Source organism: Thermobia domestica, chromosome 13 (assembly GCF_964235325.1).
Source record: "Thermobia domestica chromosome 13, izTheDome1.hap1.1, whole genome shotgun sequence".
Lineage (NCBI taxonomy): Eukaryota > Metazoa > Arthropoda > Insecta > Zygentoma > Lepismatidae > Thermobia > Thermobia domestica.
In genome coordinates, this window is record NC_137466.1 from 72,767,461 (window position 1) to 72,785,303 (window position 17,843).

Genomic DNA, 17,843 nt, shown 5'->3' on the forward strand with positions numbered 1-17,843 from the left:
GCTCTCCCAGTTTGTAATATTAACTCTTTAAATGTGCACTACCACCTCGCAAAAAATGGCCCCGAAGTTCACTTGCCATGGTGTGCCTTCTCCTTGTAAGAGCATTACTTGTAAGTGTTTTAGATGAATAGTTTTCAAGAACCTGGAGACTATTTAATGAAATAATAGAATGCATATGAAATACTAAGAGAATTTGTACTCACCGAAATACCCGAGGCAAAACAGATTCTAGACCAAGAGAGAGACTTGTCCCATTTCTTTAAATCGTCCTAAAATTCTGCTTGATAATGTAAAATGTTTGTTTCCGGGTAATGTTTTCGCAAAGATATAGGAACTGCTTAAATAGGCTTGAATGTATATTGATGTAAATATGAATTGCTCGATAAGTTTTTGTAATCACCCTCTTCTTTTGTATAATTTTTACCACGTACTTACAGATTCCTGAAGTATCTAGGAAACACTACTATTGACATACACAAACATTATAATTGCTGACATCATGCAGAGGAATAAAAGAGTTGACAAGAACTTATCATAGGTAGAATTGCTTTTACTTTTTTGTATTTTTAAAAATCCCTTGTTACCCACAGGGACATAATTGATCCAGACCGTAACTATTATAAGTAACCTTTGAAGTGATCAACTTGCGTCGACTGTCTTTGGGATTTAGTTGATCAGCTTTAACCGAAATAGCTCAAAAAATATTTTTCTTGTTGCTTACAATTCTTCCGACCCTGAACTGGTTAAGAAATTCAACACAACATGATGAATCAACTCCGTTTACAAGTTTTTTTTCCTAGAGAAGATAGCTCATTGTTAACAAATAAATAGCAAATAAATAGGTTATTTTTTTCTTGTACAAAAATCTCTCTCTCTCTCTCTCATGCACACACAGACAGTGCATATATATATTGTAAAACTGTTCCATATAGGTTGTAGGTAGAGCGTTAATAAAAAGAGCGTCCGGAATCGATTCCCACTACCGGCTTTTATTATAAAATTTCCATTATAAACAGTATTTACAAAAATACTACAAAGATTATTTCTTTACGTTTGCAAGGTTAGATATAGGCAGTCTTTGACCAAAAGGTCACAGACAGGATCTCCACAGAGCCCCGTAACAATCAGAGGGTTGGTTAGGTGACCACAGAGCCCCGTAGCAGGCTAAGCCACGAGTCCCGTTGCAGACTAGAGCCCTGGGGTCAGGTTACTCCTAATGTTCCGTTGCAAACAGAAGGAGGGGCACCAGAGAACTGGTATAGATCCGCTATCTGTCATCAAATTTATAGGGGTCCTCGGACGGCAGTGGCGCTGCTGCTCCGTTGTCGTCGTCTGCTTCGTGGGAGGAGCCAGACGTCCGTCGTCTGCAGGTGATAGTGGATCCATCTGGTGTGTAGAATCCTCTTGTAAACTATGTGGTGGTGTTTGTAAACATAAATGTGAAGTTGTTTGTATACAACACCACGTGGGACATTACAATATATATATGCACTATCTGATCAAAAGTATCCGGACACCTGGCTGAAAATGACTTACAAGTTCGTGGCGCCCTCCATCGGTACTGCTGGAATTCAATATGGTGTTGGCCCACCCTTAGCCTTGATGACAGCTTCCACTCTCGCAGGCATACTTTCAATCAGGTGCTGGAAGGTTTCTTGGGGAATGGCAGCCCATTCTTCACGGAGTATTGAACTTCGGAGAGGTATCGATGGAAGTCGGTGAGGCCTGGCACGAAGTCTGTGTTCCAAAACATCCCAAAGGTGTTCTATAGGATTCAAGTCAGGACTCTGTGCAGGCCAGTCCATTACACGGATGTTATTGTCGTGTAACCACTCCGCCACAGGCCGTGCAGTGTGAACAGGTGCTCGATGATCGTGTTGAAAGATGCAATCGTCGTTCCCGAATTGCTCTTCAACAGTAGGAAGCAAGAAGGTGCTTAAACATCAATGGAGCCTGCGCTGTGAGAGTGCCACGCAAAACAACAAGGGGTGCAAGCCCCCTCCAAGAAAAACACGACCACACCATAATACCACCTCCGAATTTTACTGTTGGCACTACACACGCTGACAGATGATGTTCACCGGGCATTCGCCATACCCACTCCCCGCCATCGGATCACCACATTGTGTACCGTGATTCGTCACTCCACACAACGTTTTTCCACTGTTCAATCGTCCAATATTTACGCTGCTTACACCAAGCGAGGCGTCGTTTGGAACTTAGTGCGTGATGTGTGACTTATGAGCAGTCGCTCGACCATGAAATCCAAGTTTTCTCACCTCATGCCTAACTGTCATAGTACTTGGAGTGGATCCTGATGCAGTTTGGAATTCCTGTATGATGATCTGGATAGATATCTGCATATTACACTTTACTACCCTCTTCAACTGTCGGCGGTCTCTGTCAGTCAACAGACGAGGTCGGACTGTACGCTTTTGTGCTATACGTGTCCCTTCACGTTTCCACTTCACTATCACATCAGACACAGTGGACCTAGGGATGTTTAGGAGTGTGGAAATATCGCGTACAAACTTCTGATAAGTGGCAACCAATCATCTGACCACGTTCGAAGTCCGTGAGTTCCGCGGAGCGCCCCATTCTGCTTTCTCACGATGTCTAATGACTACTGAGGTCACTGATGAGTACCTGGCAGTAGGTAGCAGCACAATGCACCTAATATGAAAAAGTATGTTTTTGGGGGTGTCCGAACACTCTTGATCTCTCACTCTCTCTCTCTCACACACACACACACATACACACACACATACACACACACACATATATATATATACATAGACCAATCGGAAAACAAGACCTAGGCGCAGATGGGATGAGAAAATTAAAAAGAATCTCTCTGAGATAGGAATACAAAGTAGAAACTGGATCCAATTGGCTAAGGATAGAAGTCAGTGGAGAGCTTTTGTGAACGCAGCATTGAACCTCCGGGTTCTATAGGCCATAGTTAGTGTATATATATATATATAGTGTGTTGCGTCCTCTCTGCGTGTGCAAGTCGTGTGTTAACGCCCAACGAAAAATGAAGTAAAGAGTATTTTAATTTAATTAAACGGATCGTGAGAATAAGGGATTTTTAAAATTTGTAACGAGATAAATCAACGCCTGAAGTGTGGAAGAACAGACTCGTGCAACGCGATCTCCATCGTGTTTTTAGGTGGCACCTCTGCGAGTAAGTCGTTGGCAACGCTTTGGCTGCTTTTTGACTCCTAACAAGATTCATATTGCGCATGCGCTTCGTGTTTCTCTCCTCATGCTTGTGATTGAAGACGTTGTTTAGAAAGTCAACGTTTTGAGTTTTCTGCTTGTCTCAAGCGTTGCCAAGTCTGTGGATCTACAGTTTTTTCAATACCAATACGAAATACATTTTTGGGGGGAGGGGGTATGATCTACGGACTTTTTTTTTTTTTTTTTGTCAAACATATCGTTCAATTCATAAGTTAAGGGTACAATCGACTTCTTGCTAAAATATATGTAAGGAACACGGTGGAAAGAAACATAGTCATTTTTCTTTCGATCCAATAAAATTGTGTTCGAAGGGTCAGTTGATGCCAAAAAACGCCTGGACGTTGAGCTACAGACCTCTTTTCCATTGTGCCTTTTTCTTTCCCTAATTTTCATTTACTTTGTCGTTAGCGATTCATCCTCTAGATTTACAGTTTCGGGCCCCCTATTACTGTCTTCGAGTGCTTCAAAATCCTAGTTTCATAAAGCAGTAATCCAAAGGTTTTTACGCAAAGAAAGACGACTCGACCTGGAATTCAAGTAATTGTAAATAAATAATTGCTTGTTTTTTATCATCAGTTTCATATTTTGAAGGTATATTTTACTTATATAATTATTGTATTTAAATAATTAAATGTCTATCTTACGTAATAACATCCTTCTTCATTCATCTTTATAATTTGCAGACTAAATTGTTAGAAGAAAATTGCTATTTTCAGGTTGGAGTAAGTAGAAACATTTTGTGGGGACGGTCATGTTCCCTTACTTCCGAAAATTGTCAGAACTTCCAGGCAGACTATATTCAAGAAATCGATAGGTGGGCAAAGTATAGTCACTATTAAATACTCGTTATGTCGAATGCAAATACCACTAAAATAGTTATGCGTAAATTGAGGTAAACTTATCACATTATTTTCGATCAGTGAAAAAAATAATAAAAAAGTGGGTGGGCCCATCTTTGCTCCTGGGAACAAGGGGACTCTCCTCTAGTTTCGCCTATGTTTGTGAGGAGGGTTAATATATTTTTTTCTTTTTTGCCAACGCCCTAATATTCACGTCAGGAGACGCCACTGATATATTCAACGGACGTGTAGTTGATTTCTATCAAGTCTGGTTTTAGTAATGAGTAAAGGATGAAAGGATAAAGATGAAATGTATTCTTGAGATATCGAATGGATGATATATTGCAATTTTTTTTTTTTTTTTTTTTTTATGTAATTAGAATTTTGCTCTATAATGTCAACGTTAAAACTGGAAATGGTAGATTCCTACCTTTTCCGGTGCATAGATCGCGACCTCTCTCAACAAACTCTATTCCTAACTTGTGATCGTTTACATCCTGGCTAAAATTGTTGGTAATCCAAGTTTTTTTTTTTTTGTGTCTCCCGGACAGATCGACAGGTAAGTACATAAAGAGGGTTTGGTTGGTAAACCAATCTCCTTAACATCCTGACGCCCAGAGGAAATCGTGTACATCAAGGTGGAGGAAATTTTGTTCCATTTTTTAATGGTTGAATGTTTGGGGTCCCAAGATTAATAATGTGTAAACTTTAAGGTTTCCTGGTTGTGCACATGCGCTGAATCGGTTGTAGAGCCATCTCTACACTTGGTATTTTGAAGATAATAATAGAAATGGGGATTTATATATGGTCTTTACTATTATGAAAACTTTTTAATGCTAGACATATTCATTTGGTCTTCTACGTGCATACATTTGTTTTAAACAAAATATATGAATACAGTTTCAGTTGTAAAATGATATCTTAGTCTTTATAATTGACAATGTTTGTACACTGAACCTTTTATGACTTACTTGTTCACGTTTTAGTATGAAATCTTAGGAAACAATTACGTTCAGGTTGAACACACAAAACTACCTTGCACCAGATACCTCGTACTTTGGAAAATTGCTTACATCCAGGATTTCTGCACCTGGGATAGTTTTGCATCTTTCTTCTGGCAAATGCCGTGCACTTGTGTATCTGGATGCTGTACATGGAAGTGGTATTCCTTTTCACCTGGTGGCCTGCTGGATCGTCATCTTCGAAATCACTTTCTTAAAGTTGGTCTTGCTCTGGAAAAATAAGCTCCTCAGCTAGATACCTTTTGAATTCATGAAATATGAGGATATTTTTGGATGGAAGGTTCTTTACTTCACCTTCTCGTCTGTATCCAAATCATTCATTTACAGCTGCCAGATCGACGAAGTGAAAACTTTTTTCGTAATCCATTTCCTGGTTCCGCCTTGCATCCTGTAAAATACCATCATTCGATCGCAAAGATCTGCTCTCACTATACATCTGTTGTAGTCTGCAACCGCTCCTGGCATAGGGATGTCTTTCTGTTTAGCTTTTTGCTCCATCGCTTGCAAACTTGAACGGGATCCTTCCAGACATGAGTGGATGATATAACAACTGAGCTATTGTCCATCCACTTCACTACTACTACTATCTGTCCATCGGATCTGACGAGTTCGTCAGCAATTCCTTTCCCGGTTTTCAACAAATCTTTGTCGTTCATAAGTTTGTTTGGTTTCTCAGTTTCCTAGCCATAATAGTATCGGTGCCGTACACATGCATTTCCGAAAGTCTGTCGAGGTCTTCACGAAAGGATATCAACTAACTACTTTCGTAACCAGAAAAGAGAACGCTGCGTGTGTCGAGTCAATTATGTCATCGTATGCCTCACTTTTATAATCAGTGATATATTGTTCATCAAGATCAGTTGGACAAAATTCGTCTCCAGAATCTTCAGAAAGATCTTCGTCTGTGTCTTCTAAAAAACGAAGGACTTCATCAGCTGAGAAAGGTATATGTTTGCGAGTTGAAAAGAAAAGAAGTATTGTTATAATATCTTCCAAATTTACGCTTTCCACACAATAAACATTAGCACTTACATACCGATTTTTCTCTGGATTTTTTTTTTTCGGAAATCTGTAAAACCGTTCTGAGCTGAAAACATGTTTAGGCATCATTTTGTGTATTTGCGCGTAATATTTTCTGCAAAATTGAAAGATTTTGAGGGGGATGTGGACCCTAGAATTAAATTCTATGTACCCTAAATCTAACGAGGTAAAACGAAGAAAGAAAAAAAAAATGAAAAATTTTCAACAATGCGCAACAAAAAAGTACTGCATAATTTCATCCTTCCATAAAAATTTACTCATGGAAACCCAATGTAGAGAGCACTTTACAACAGCAAAGAAACCGCACTGCACACCACTAAACACAAAGTTTTTCAAAACCAATACTATACAGATTTTAGGTTATCTAATAGACATACAGGCGAGGATTCAACCATTTTGTTGTTTTCTAAGTACTGAAATAAATAACCTGAGTGCTGCGGCCCCTACTGCTGCACGACGCCATCTTAACTGCTATCCAATTACACGACGTAAGGCGCTTCTATCGTGTCTACATAAGCAAAATTTGAAGTGTAGAAATTACTCTACAAAAGGTTTCGACTCAGCAGAGCTCGAGATATCCGCAGCAACGAATGGGCAAATCGCGTTGTTTTTTTGTATATATATATATATATATATATATATATATATATATATATATATATATATATAGAACCGGCTTTACGCTGGGTATCAGGAGGTTAAAAATAAAATCGCAGTCAGTACAATGCTTTAATAATATTTGTTCCATTGCTTTTGCATTCTAAAGGTAATTCAGGTCATTTAATCACACACTTTTTCGACAGCACCTCCCCTGAAACCCCAAATCAGAGAACATATATTTTCAGGTTTTAACACGCAAAGCCTAGAATCAGTAACAATATTTTTTAAATCGCAGAGAAGCTGAAAAGCAAAGAAAATACAACCACCTTCTCGAAAGTTTTATTTTCACTCAATCGCTATTGAAACCAGTATTGCTTGGGGTGCAAAAGTGTTGAATTTATTAGAGAGGTAAGAAGACGCATTTGTTGTGTTTCCACCGAAGTTCGCTCCACATCTTATGTAATACAGCGCATATCGGTTTCTATCCAACGTGGCAATGCCTCGTCGGTCCTTGGCACTTTACCTCCTGGAAAGGAACTGAATGCGGTGTTTATACTCTGATAAGAATGGTTTTATATATATTAATCCATAGGCAATAGTTTTTCTTTGACCTTATAATTATATATTTAAATTGTAATTTATATGAATGCAGTGTAATTATGTCATTTCGGTTAATAATCTTATTATTGTAAGTTTTATTGAGACTTATTGTAATAGCTTGTTACTATAGAATATTTAATAAATAATAAACTATAAAATAAAATTTTAATAATCGAAATTTAAAAAAAAATAAATGAAAACAATATTTTTTAAATATAGGATGATTTATTTTTTTAATATTTAATGATAATAGTAATAATAATATATAATACTGGTATGAAGCAAAATAAATAATTAACAATCACTGTATAATATATAAATACGCTCTCACAATTAACAAGTTTCTACACCATGAAATATGCGTAAATATCAAAATTACTATAAAATTAACATATACAAAAATGACAACAACCATTACCTGTAATTAAATTACTTAACAATTTATCTTACACTAACTATTGGTCCCATTTTGTTACTACGTTTCATTTAAAACTTTTTAAATGAAATAAATTGGAGTTTTACAAGAGAGTATCATTATTTGGAATTTTTCTTGATCCTGCTGATCAATTTCTACATCTTCATTTTAAAAGAAAAACTATTATTACTCTTCAATACATCCACCACCTTAAGAGGGTGTTACGGTGTTACATCATGTAATTGAACATTGTCATGGTTATAAAGGGACTGCAGGGGTAGAAGGTGAGAGGTGTATGTCGTTGATTTTTAAAAATAAGAATGAGGAAATCAAATGCAACAGCAGTGTTTTTGCTACTAATCGAAAGGAAATAGTATACATGTATAACTTGGTGTCATATTAAATTAGGAATTATTATATGGTATAAAAGTTTGCTATTGGTAATAAAAATACCATGTTTTCATTTAATTAGGTTATACTACCAGAATCCTCAAACAAGAAACTAGCTTATATTAGCAGACTTGACATGTATCTAAATGTTTAATTTTACCAATTGCAATGAACACTTGAACCATGTATTTTGCAAAATCTTAGTCTAAAATTTCAATTTTACGGATTTGATCCACCTGTAATTTACATATCTTCATGAGAAGTGCCATACTTAATTCTAAACTTGATCATGGACGGAATACAAAACTCATTTCAATCATTCGTGCAATGCAAGAAAAACAATGTTTGAGTGGTAGTTGGTATAGAATGGTTCTTTGCTTTTTAAACGAAAAGGCTACTGCATTGAATACAATTAAATGTATTGTAAACGTGACTTTTCTTTTTTTAAATAATAATGCCCAGCGGGTCAACGCTTTATGGAATAGTTTACAAACACAGAAAAGTTTTTTTCTGACGCAATGAATGTTCAAAAAAAAAAAAAAAAAATGACAACACTGAAAACAAAAGCAGTGACCATAGATTGTACCTTGTATAATTTAAATGTTGACAATGACAACAAAATTCTTCAGCATATTTTTAAGAAATATAATAATACAATTAATGAATGCCCTCTTACAACAGCAGGTACATAGTTGAGACAAAGAAGAGATAAATGACAATTTTCTACTGCATGACAAAGATATTCTTTGAATTATTTGTGTAGCACACAATAATATGAGAAGAAAATTTTAACAAATGAAAAAGTATTATGCTTTTCTGAACTCAGGGACTCACTTCTGTAAAACTTACTTTAAACAGAAAACCTAGACAAACGCACATTTCATTTGAATCAGAAGTAATCCTTTAGAAGTTTGAACAATATAACTAAAGAACTGCAGTATTTGCAACAAAAATTTTAAAAATTGTTCAAGTTTACAAAATTTATTCTTTAAACTCAATGAAAAGTTTGTATTTTAATTAAAAATTACGAATTCGTTGAATACGCACCATTTAATCACGGTGCATTTAATATATATAACTGGCAAATTTGACAAGTTACAACATTGATGTACTTCCAAATGTATCTTTCTCTGAATTACTGCATCACTTTCACTGTTTTACCCCCTCACACACAAGGCCATTGGTAACTATGAAATGTAACAAGTCTAAGAAACCAATTCAATTACATGGAATGCTGAATTACTACCCTCAACATTATGTGAAAATTAAATATCAATCATATTCCATTTATAAGTTCTTATAATTCTTTTTAATGCTTGCTGCTCACTCAATTCTTTTCTCAATAGTAATCAGGTACAGGGGCACAAGCTATTTTCACGAAGTCTTCATATCTTACCATTCCATTTGGAGATACATTTGCTTCTCGAAATATCTGGTCCACTGTTAAAAAAAAGAGAGAAAAACGTTTATTACATTATTACAGAATAGGGACTATACTCAGAAAATTTAAGCAACTCTTATTTAGCATTTTTTTTTTTTTTTTTTTTTATTAAAGAAATATACGTGAACATTTCCCACTCAAATGATTTATGTTAATTAATGGAAACTTCATTTTTAATGCCAAAACTTGTTTAGATATTTATAGCGTGGTTTGACAGTAGCAATGTCTTATCAACATCAGGTGCAATTGAATTGTTTTAAAAATTTATATTTACATGATACTATACGTTAAAAGTTTTATATCTCATTCAAGTGTCAAGATCAGCGATTTCTTTTCCCGTTCTGCAATGGCAAAAAAAAAAAAAAAAAAATGGGGAGAAGGTAAGTTTGTTTTGATTGCCTATCAGCTTATCTGGAATGAACAATGGTAACAAATCAACAAAAATACTTTTCAATAGTTTTCAATACTACAAATACTTTTCAATTTCTTAAGTTCAATAACATGATCAACAGCTTAGAATATAATATTGTAAACTGTTTTATTGAATAGATTTCAGTTATTTTCTTCTACTGTAGTTCATTCCAGATAAGATGATAGGAGATCAAAACAAGTTCTATCTCCACCACGCCCACACATGATCTAAAAAACGTGAATTTTGGAGCTCCTCTTTCCATTATGAACCCCCGCAAGTGGAAGTATAGAATATATCTAAAGAATGAATTATAAAATTCGTAAAAGCTCTACACGTTTTAAAATATTACATTAATATTTATCTGTACAATGAAATAAGTAACACACTTTTTTACTATAATATTGTCGTTTTCTTGGTAGTTGGGGTTGTGAAATGATGCTGGAGCTGCAAGTAAACAGGGTTGGGGATTGAATGAGCACTTACTATATTCATACAATAATTTCAATTAATATGCAATCCAAGAGTACCATCTTAGTGAGAAATGTATCAGAGCGCTAACATGATAAACACGGAAAATGAAATAAGAAAAACGAACATGTCTCGCTCTCTTATAAACAAATGTTCTTACATAAATAGAAGAGAAAAAGAAAGAAAAAAAAAGGTAGAATTTCAACAAGATTGGTTTCATTTACAACCTCTTTTGATTCTTAAATGAAAAAATCATGGGTTATTAATACGGTAATCATAAAGCATAAAAAGCAGTAAAAGCATAATGGAATTTTTCACCTATGGTTGGTACCATATCTATGATTTTGACCACTTTACATATCCAAATTTGCTAATTTCATAAGCATAATAAAGCATAATGCTTAATGCTTTTTATTCCAGAACCTGATATGTGTTCATCAAAGAAATATATGTTAATATATTTTGTGCCACAGAAAAAATATCAACAAAGACTGTTATCAATTCCGCAAACAATGGAAATCAACTACCAATTGCCTTTACGCGTAACAATGGAAAGTTCGAATTCCTCCTCTCTCCGCACCTTCCACTCAGAAGGATTTTTTTGTTTCCTCACTTTGTGTTAAGAGTCAAGCAAGGCTCGTTTCGCTTATTCGAAGATGCCGAAATCAAAAGTTATGCAATCTCAGAGAGTAAGAGAATTCTCAACCGACCATTTCAAAGTACAAGGCAGTAATCTACTTTGTACACTCTGTTCTGAATTCATTAAATATGAGAAGTCTACTGTGCAGCTACATGTTTCTTCTTGGAAACATCGCTTAAGGAAAACTAAACAAAATGATGTAGTATTTATTGATGCAATTTTAGTGGAAAAAATTAATAGTTTCATATACATTTTTAATAGAAATGCTTAAAAATGAAGTATAATTGAAGGACCAGCATATTAAGGCATTATTTAGGAAAAAGCATAATGTAAGGAAAAATAAAGCATAATACATAGCTGTATAAGACATAAAGTTGGTTGCCCTAGTTATTAACTTTGTAAAGAATGAGTTTTTATTTCTAGAAACTCAATTTAAAAAATAGAACTTATGTCAAACCTTTAGTATAAAAATAGTAATACTTAATTTAAAGACAAAAATTAAAAACGGTAATTGTTAGTAACGGGATTTGATGAGGGCTAAAAGAAACAGCAATGCCTTCTCATCAGTGCAAGCCAACTGGGGGTAAACATTTTAGACTTTACGATATTGTACCTGTATAAAGCTTTCCTCACTGTCACGATTAGCGACTTGTTTTCCCCTTCTGCAGTGCAAAGAACTAAGAAGGGACGTTTGTTATCTAGTATGCATTACGTACAGTACACGCCAATATATTTTCTTCTAGGAGGACAATAATAATAGTAATGTTTTATAGTGAATTTTCGCAGCCTTTTAATTTTATTCTTAAACTATGTTCATGCAGACTACAACTACTACTGTGATTTTATTGCTCTGAGCAAGTGAAACCGAACTAATATTAATTTTTTTTTTTAATCATATATAATGGAATTAGAAGCAAGTAAAACCAATTCCATTGGAAAGAAAATGATCTATACGCCACAATGCCAGCTCGCACCAAGTGACTGCACATGCGAATTTCTTTTCGGAATTCTCCTGTTTCCTTCCATTTTTTAATTTCACCATTTCATTCAGTCATCATCACCATCTCACTTAAGAACGCGATACACTACCGTATACATGATAAAATTTTACACACTAGTCTTGTTAGCACCTGTCACTTCGTTAGTGTAAGACTCGTCGTGATTTTGCGTGCTGAATTTCTGTACGATGAAAAGTCTGGCTGGCTTACTTTTAACTTAAAAAGTCCGTGTTTAAAAACAGCTCTGACGAGGGAGTTTTCAAGCAGCAGATGGTTTTTCTGCCCTTTCTACGGCCTTTTCCCGTACTTACTGTTCTGGTCTTACTGTTTTCAGAAGAGAAAACTTGTTCTGGTGTTGTTCCTCGCTAATCATTATATATTGCTGAGGTTTGCTGGCAGTTAACACCAGGGAACATCATTCAAATCTAGTTTCAGCGTTTCTACAGCATACATAACATGACCTTGCCTGAATCAATGTTTTTTGTCTCAAAACATGGCATTATCTCCTATCAGAATGAATTATTTATTTCCATTGCACAGAGAAAAAAGTAATATTGAAATCCTTACTTCCTAATCAGAAGTCAAACACGATGAGAGCTTCTTTGTGGCTATATGTTAGGTGCACGTCGCATGTAGCCTCGTTGCTGAAAGTTACACTAAACTCAAATTCAATCCACTCGGACATGACGTCCTTTGACTAGGAATCTAAGTTGAATTTATGGACATGAACATTTTTTGAGGGGGAGGGAAGGGAGATTACAGTGGTAAAGGCGCTTATAAAAATGAAGTCGCACACTTCGTACCTTTGGAGTTGTCCGTGTTGTGATATCAAAGAAAGTATAAAATGACTTCTAATATTATATGACCAATTCTCGCCAAATTGGAAATGCTCTATAAATGATGTCCCGCTATGTATTGCTCGTAACAGGAGGGAAGGAAGATAAGGTTAGAACGACCAGCACCAGTGTCTCCTCCAGGCATACTTCCGGGGTCTTGGTTTCCTTCAGCTGGTTGCGAATAAACCTGCTCCTAGGAACAAAGATAAATTACATGACACTTTTGTGCAGGGTACCCCTTTGCAAAATAGTGTCCCACTGCTGTTCCCTCATACCCCGATTTGTTCCCCGACCCCCGGATTTTTTTTTTTTTTTTTTTAAGCATCTCCAGCATTGAGGCTTAGCTAGCTACTAGGTCAATTTAAGATTATAAAAGTAATAATCCTGACCTTTAATAAAAATTGCTATCCCAATGTCTTTCTAATAAAACTGAGCAAACAACCGCGTTTGAGTATCGAAATCGCTGACAATTCCTGGTATTTCGTTTGACAATCTGCTGCTTGTTACGTTAAGTACTTTCTGAACTTTGCCAAAAAAAGCAAAACATGTTCAAAAAGTAACTATTTTCTTTCTTTTTCTCACTCGGTTTTGACACTACTTGTGAAAAAGAAAATGTGATAAACCACGGTATATAATGTATGTTTTTTGTGTATTATTCCAAATCTCAGTTTGCTGCTAATGTTTAAATCTAATAAAATTCTACTTTACCATTAATGCTTGCATACTAAGTCTAAATAGAATAATCGATATACCGCTCGTTTTGGTGTGCTCGCTTTCCAACCGTAAAGGTTTCGGTTCAAACCCGGGTACCGGCCATGCTGAATATTCTTTAACATGTTATTATGCTTCATTATGATGGGGATACGTTTAAACTTGTACCAACACTTACGTAAAGAGCATATTTAAGACCAAAACAGATCATAACTAAAACCAAAACTGAAAATTAAATCCATTTACAGGAAATAAAGACATAATAACTCATACTAAGTTGTACTGTTGCCATTAAAGTACTTTTCGCCCTCCGTGTGGGACTACTATCACCCTTCCCAGATTTTAAAGTTAATTGAAAGTATATTACCACAAGATATTGCATAGTATTGAATACCTGTCAATTAAATAATTTATTTCATGAACAACTAAATCGTTTTACCAGCCAGCACGGGCAGCATGATCTATAACCTTGACATCCGCAGTCAACACGTTAAAAGATGTTGGCGCTACCCATAGTGTTGACAATCGGCACAATCGTAAACCAGAGTTTGGCAACTTCAAGCTGTTCTGGGAAGGAATAATAAACATGCTTTGAATCCAACCTCAGGCTTACTTTTTTTCGCCTTCAGTTAAAACACTTATATTGATCTAACCCAGTATTTAATACAGGATTCCTACTGATCTGGAGAAATCTATTTCCCTAACTTTCCCTAACCTTTGGCAGGAAATCCCCTGACTTTCATGACGGATGACGTTGACATATAAATAAGGAATAAATAACGGTGAATATTTATACATGAAAACATTTATTTTACAGAGACAGACAGTAATCAATTGCTCAATACGTACATTCTACTTACCTCTCATAAATATTATAATGGTTAGCTAAGCTGAAATTGGCGTACAATTAATGTTAGAAAAAATATATTTTATAAAATTTCCCTGGTTATCAATCTTTTTCCCTGAGTTTCCCTGTCCTGCATCATTTTCCCTGACCAGTAGGAACCCTGTAATATTTATTCATCTTCTTTAACAAAATGATCAAATGCACTTTACGGGTTTATGGACTTTTCCCTTTCCGATCTTAATGCATGATGAATGTATAGTAATTTAAATTAAGTAGAAATTATAACATGATGCGACCTATATTTTGGGTTGTGGATAATCATATTTAAGGGTATTTTTTGCTTCTGCTGAACGATAATACTTTACATTTGTTTATGTTTACTCCAGTTTTACTGAACACCAGTTGGCAATACTGTCTATGTCTTGTTTAAATCAAGACAATCATACACGGATTTTATCTTGGCGTATATTTTGAGATAATCTGCAAACAATCATTTTTTGCTATTGGATGTGATCCGCAAGATCGTTGATAAATAATAGAAATAGTAAAGGACGTAAATTGGAGCTCCTCTGTAGAATTCCTGATGATGCTAAATAATAGTTTGATTTAATTTTTTACAGACAACTGTTGGTTATGTTCACTTAGATATGATGAAAAGAAATTGGTGAGAGCTGAAGAAAATGATAATGATTTAGTTTAACACTATTTTATAACTGACTTTCAAAGACTTTCTCAAAATCAATGTATGTTACGTCAACTTGCTATCCTTCATTTATTGAATTAGGTATGAAGTTGGTGACTATTGCTAGATTAGTTATTATTGATTTATGAGTATGCTGATAGGTTGGAATCACTGGTTTAACATGATCAATAATCCGTTTTTACAATATCTGTTTACTTTTTATTTTATTTTATTATTATTATTTGCTAAACTACATAAAATTGATACAGGTGTAAAATTATTAATGTTATATTTATTATTAGATTTAGGTATTGGGCAGACTAACGAGGATTTCCATTTATCTGGGGAAGATCCATAGGGAATATTTAACTGTTAATACAGCCCTTGATTATATTCGAGGGTATTCCATCAGGTCACACACTTGCTCTGGACTTGAGTCTTTGAGTCAAGTTTTTGATTATTTCAATTTCGTGTAGATAAATTTCATTATACACAGCATTCTTATGATTTCATTCTCGTTGCATAATATGTCTGCCGTAGTCACACTCGAGTCTGGTGAAGAGGACACAAATACGGAAAACAAATATTGAGGAAAGAAAGTAGAAACTTCGTCATTATGATGGAGGTCCCGCCCACCCAACTTCAATGTGTACCCAGAAAGATGTTTAACCTACTTTTTAAGTAATTCCTAAGTTCTTTAGGATTATTGTTGGTGTTTTCTTCCGAATTTAGGATAAATGAAATATATGCTGCCTTGATCTCTTTCTCTATGTCCTTATGCATTTTTTATTATTTATTTATTTATTTATTTTTACGAAAGTTAATTGAGGATTATGAACATTTATTTATGAAATATGAAGAATCACGTAAAGTAGTTTTTAAGAAAATTGAAAAGAACTCAACCTCAAGAGGAAACTATTCCATGTGGATCTTTTCAGAAAAAATTAATGATACCATATTATCAGGTTATTAATAAACCATTTATTTATCAAATATGATCAAAAAGCGACTGATTCGTGCTTGAGAAAATCGTACAAACAGAACTTACACGCACGAGTAAACTACCCCTTTTATGTTGTCCCCAGAGAAATAACTTATACCACATTATAAGGTTGATAATGAAATACTGATATAAGAAATATAAACAAAATCGTTAGAGTCGTTTTCGAGAAAAGTTTTTTTTTTTTTTATTATTATTATTATTTTCACTCTTCAGTAAACTACCCTTATTTCTCGGAGAAGGAAGAACATTCGAAAACCTCCCTTGGAAAATCTTATAAAAGTATTAAGTTTAGAATCTCACGTTCTATCATCACTCGAAATTAAAGAAATAATCTTATGCTGAGCTCACCCTTACTACGCTTTTTTTTTTTTTTTTTTTTGGTAAGTATATGTGCAAACTTGCAATATCGGGTGGATTTTATCCTATTTTACTCCCTTATTCTTTATAGACTACACCACCAAATAAAAGGCTTATTTCGGAAGTAAGAGGAAAGCACATACCAAGTTTTATTAAAATTATATTAAATCATCATTGTATCGGTTTAAGTCGCTTTTAACTTCGTGCCAAGAAATTTCTTTCCTTATTTTAGAGTTCATGCTGACTTACCTCGCGAACTACTTTGATTTCAGATGTTCATTTACTATTTATAGTTGGATTAATTTATATTGGATCTAACGGTATAAGCATGATCATTTTATGCTAGTCCAGGAACAGGGGTTGATTATACACGAAACAAGGCTTTGTTTCTGCGATGGTGAGCCTTGGGGTTCGTTAATAGGTAAATCCGATTGTGTTTTGGGTGTTGTGTAATATTAAAATATTCACCATCCAAAGGATGTTATTCTCTACGAATTGACATCACTTATTCGCAATTATTAAAGTCGATGATACACTTCTTCAGTGTCTCGTTCTAATATTCACGTCTTTATGGAAACATTTTTATTTCTTTTGATCTTTCATTTGGTTTCTTCAACAACACGTTTATACCATCTCCACTTCTTAGCCTTTGATCGACCTATCCTGCTCGAAGCTGGAAATTGACTGCTTGCCTTGGCTTACGGTCATAAATTCATGCACAGTGTATGAGCCACAGTACGGCCATCAATTCATGGCGTGAGTTTACGTAAGTATGTTACGGCCATAAATTCACAATAATGTATAGCTACCATAATCGTGGGAACTACCCCTGATGATCGATTGCTAGTGACTTGACTATGGCTATTATAATTTTTTAAATTTTAATTTAATTTTATTTATTTATTTTGGAAAGAACTATTCTGTAGACATATACTCCACTTAAAATGAGTATGCTAACCGATACTTTTAGACAATAAACCTATGCTACTAATCCGTCTAAAGAGAGACAACTTCGTTGGCTGGATTATAGTTTAGCGTCCCTTTCAGCATAGAGGCTATACGAGACATTGACCTTCAGCTTAACATGGAATCCGAACATGAGCTCCCTCCGGGAATTGAATCCAAGTTTCTCGCGCCAGAGACGACTACACTAACCACACAGCCACAAGGGAGCTCGAAGAGAATTTTCATTTATGAACAGGACGGTAGAGTTAGTCCTTGTGGCATTCTTTTTTAAGCAGAAAATCTGCAGTATAGAATCTCTCTCTACAATTAACCTTGATGATACTTTGCCTCTT

At 35.0% G+C, this 17,843-nt stretch overlaps 1 protein-coding gene across 2 annotated transcripts in view; it reads right to left on the minus strand.

The window, feature by feature from the left end:
* Window positions 1-7,550: 7,550 nt before the first annotated feature.
* Window positions 7,551-17,843, minus strand: part of LOC145668242 (calmodulin-like protein 4) — a 41,268-nt gene continuing 30,975 nt past the window's right edge. For both annotated transcript variants that reach the window (XM_081735915.1, XM_081735914.1), the window contains exon 5: window positions 7,551-9,590. In XM_081735915.1, coding sequence (XP_081592041.1) covers window positions 9,490-9,590 — 101 coding nt within the window. In that variant the 3' untranslated portion in view covers window positions 7,551-9,489. The remainder of the gene's footprint in view (window positions 9,591-17,843) is intronic.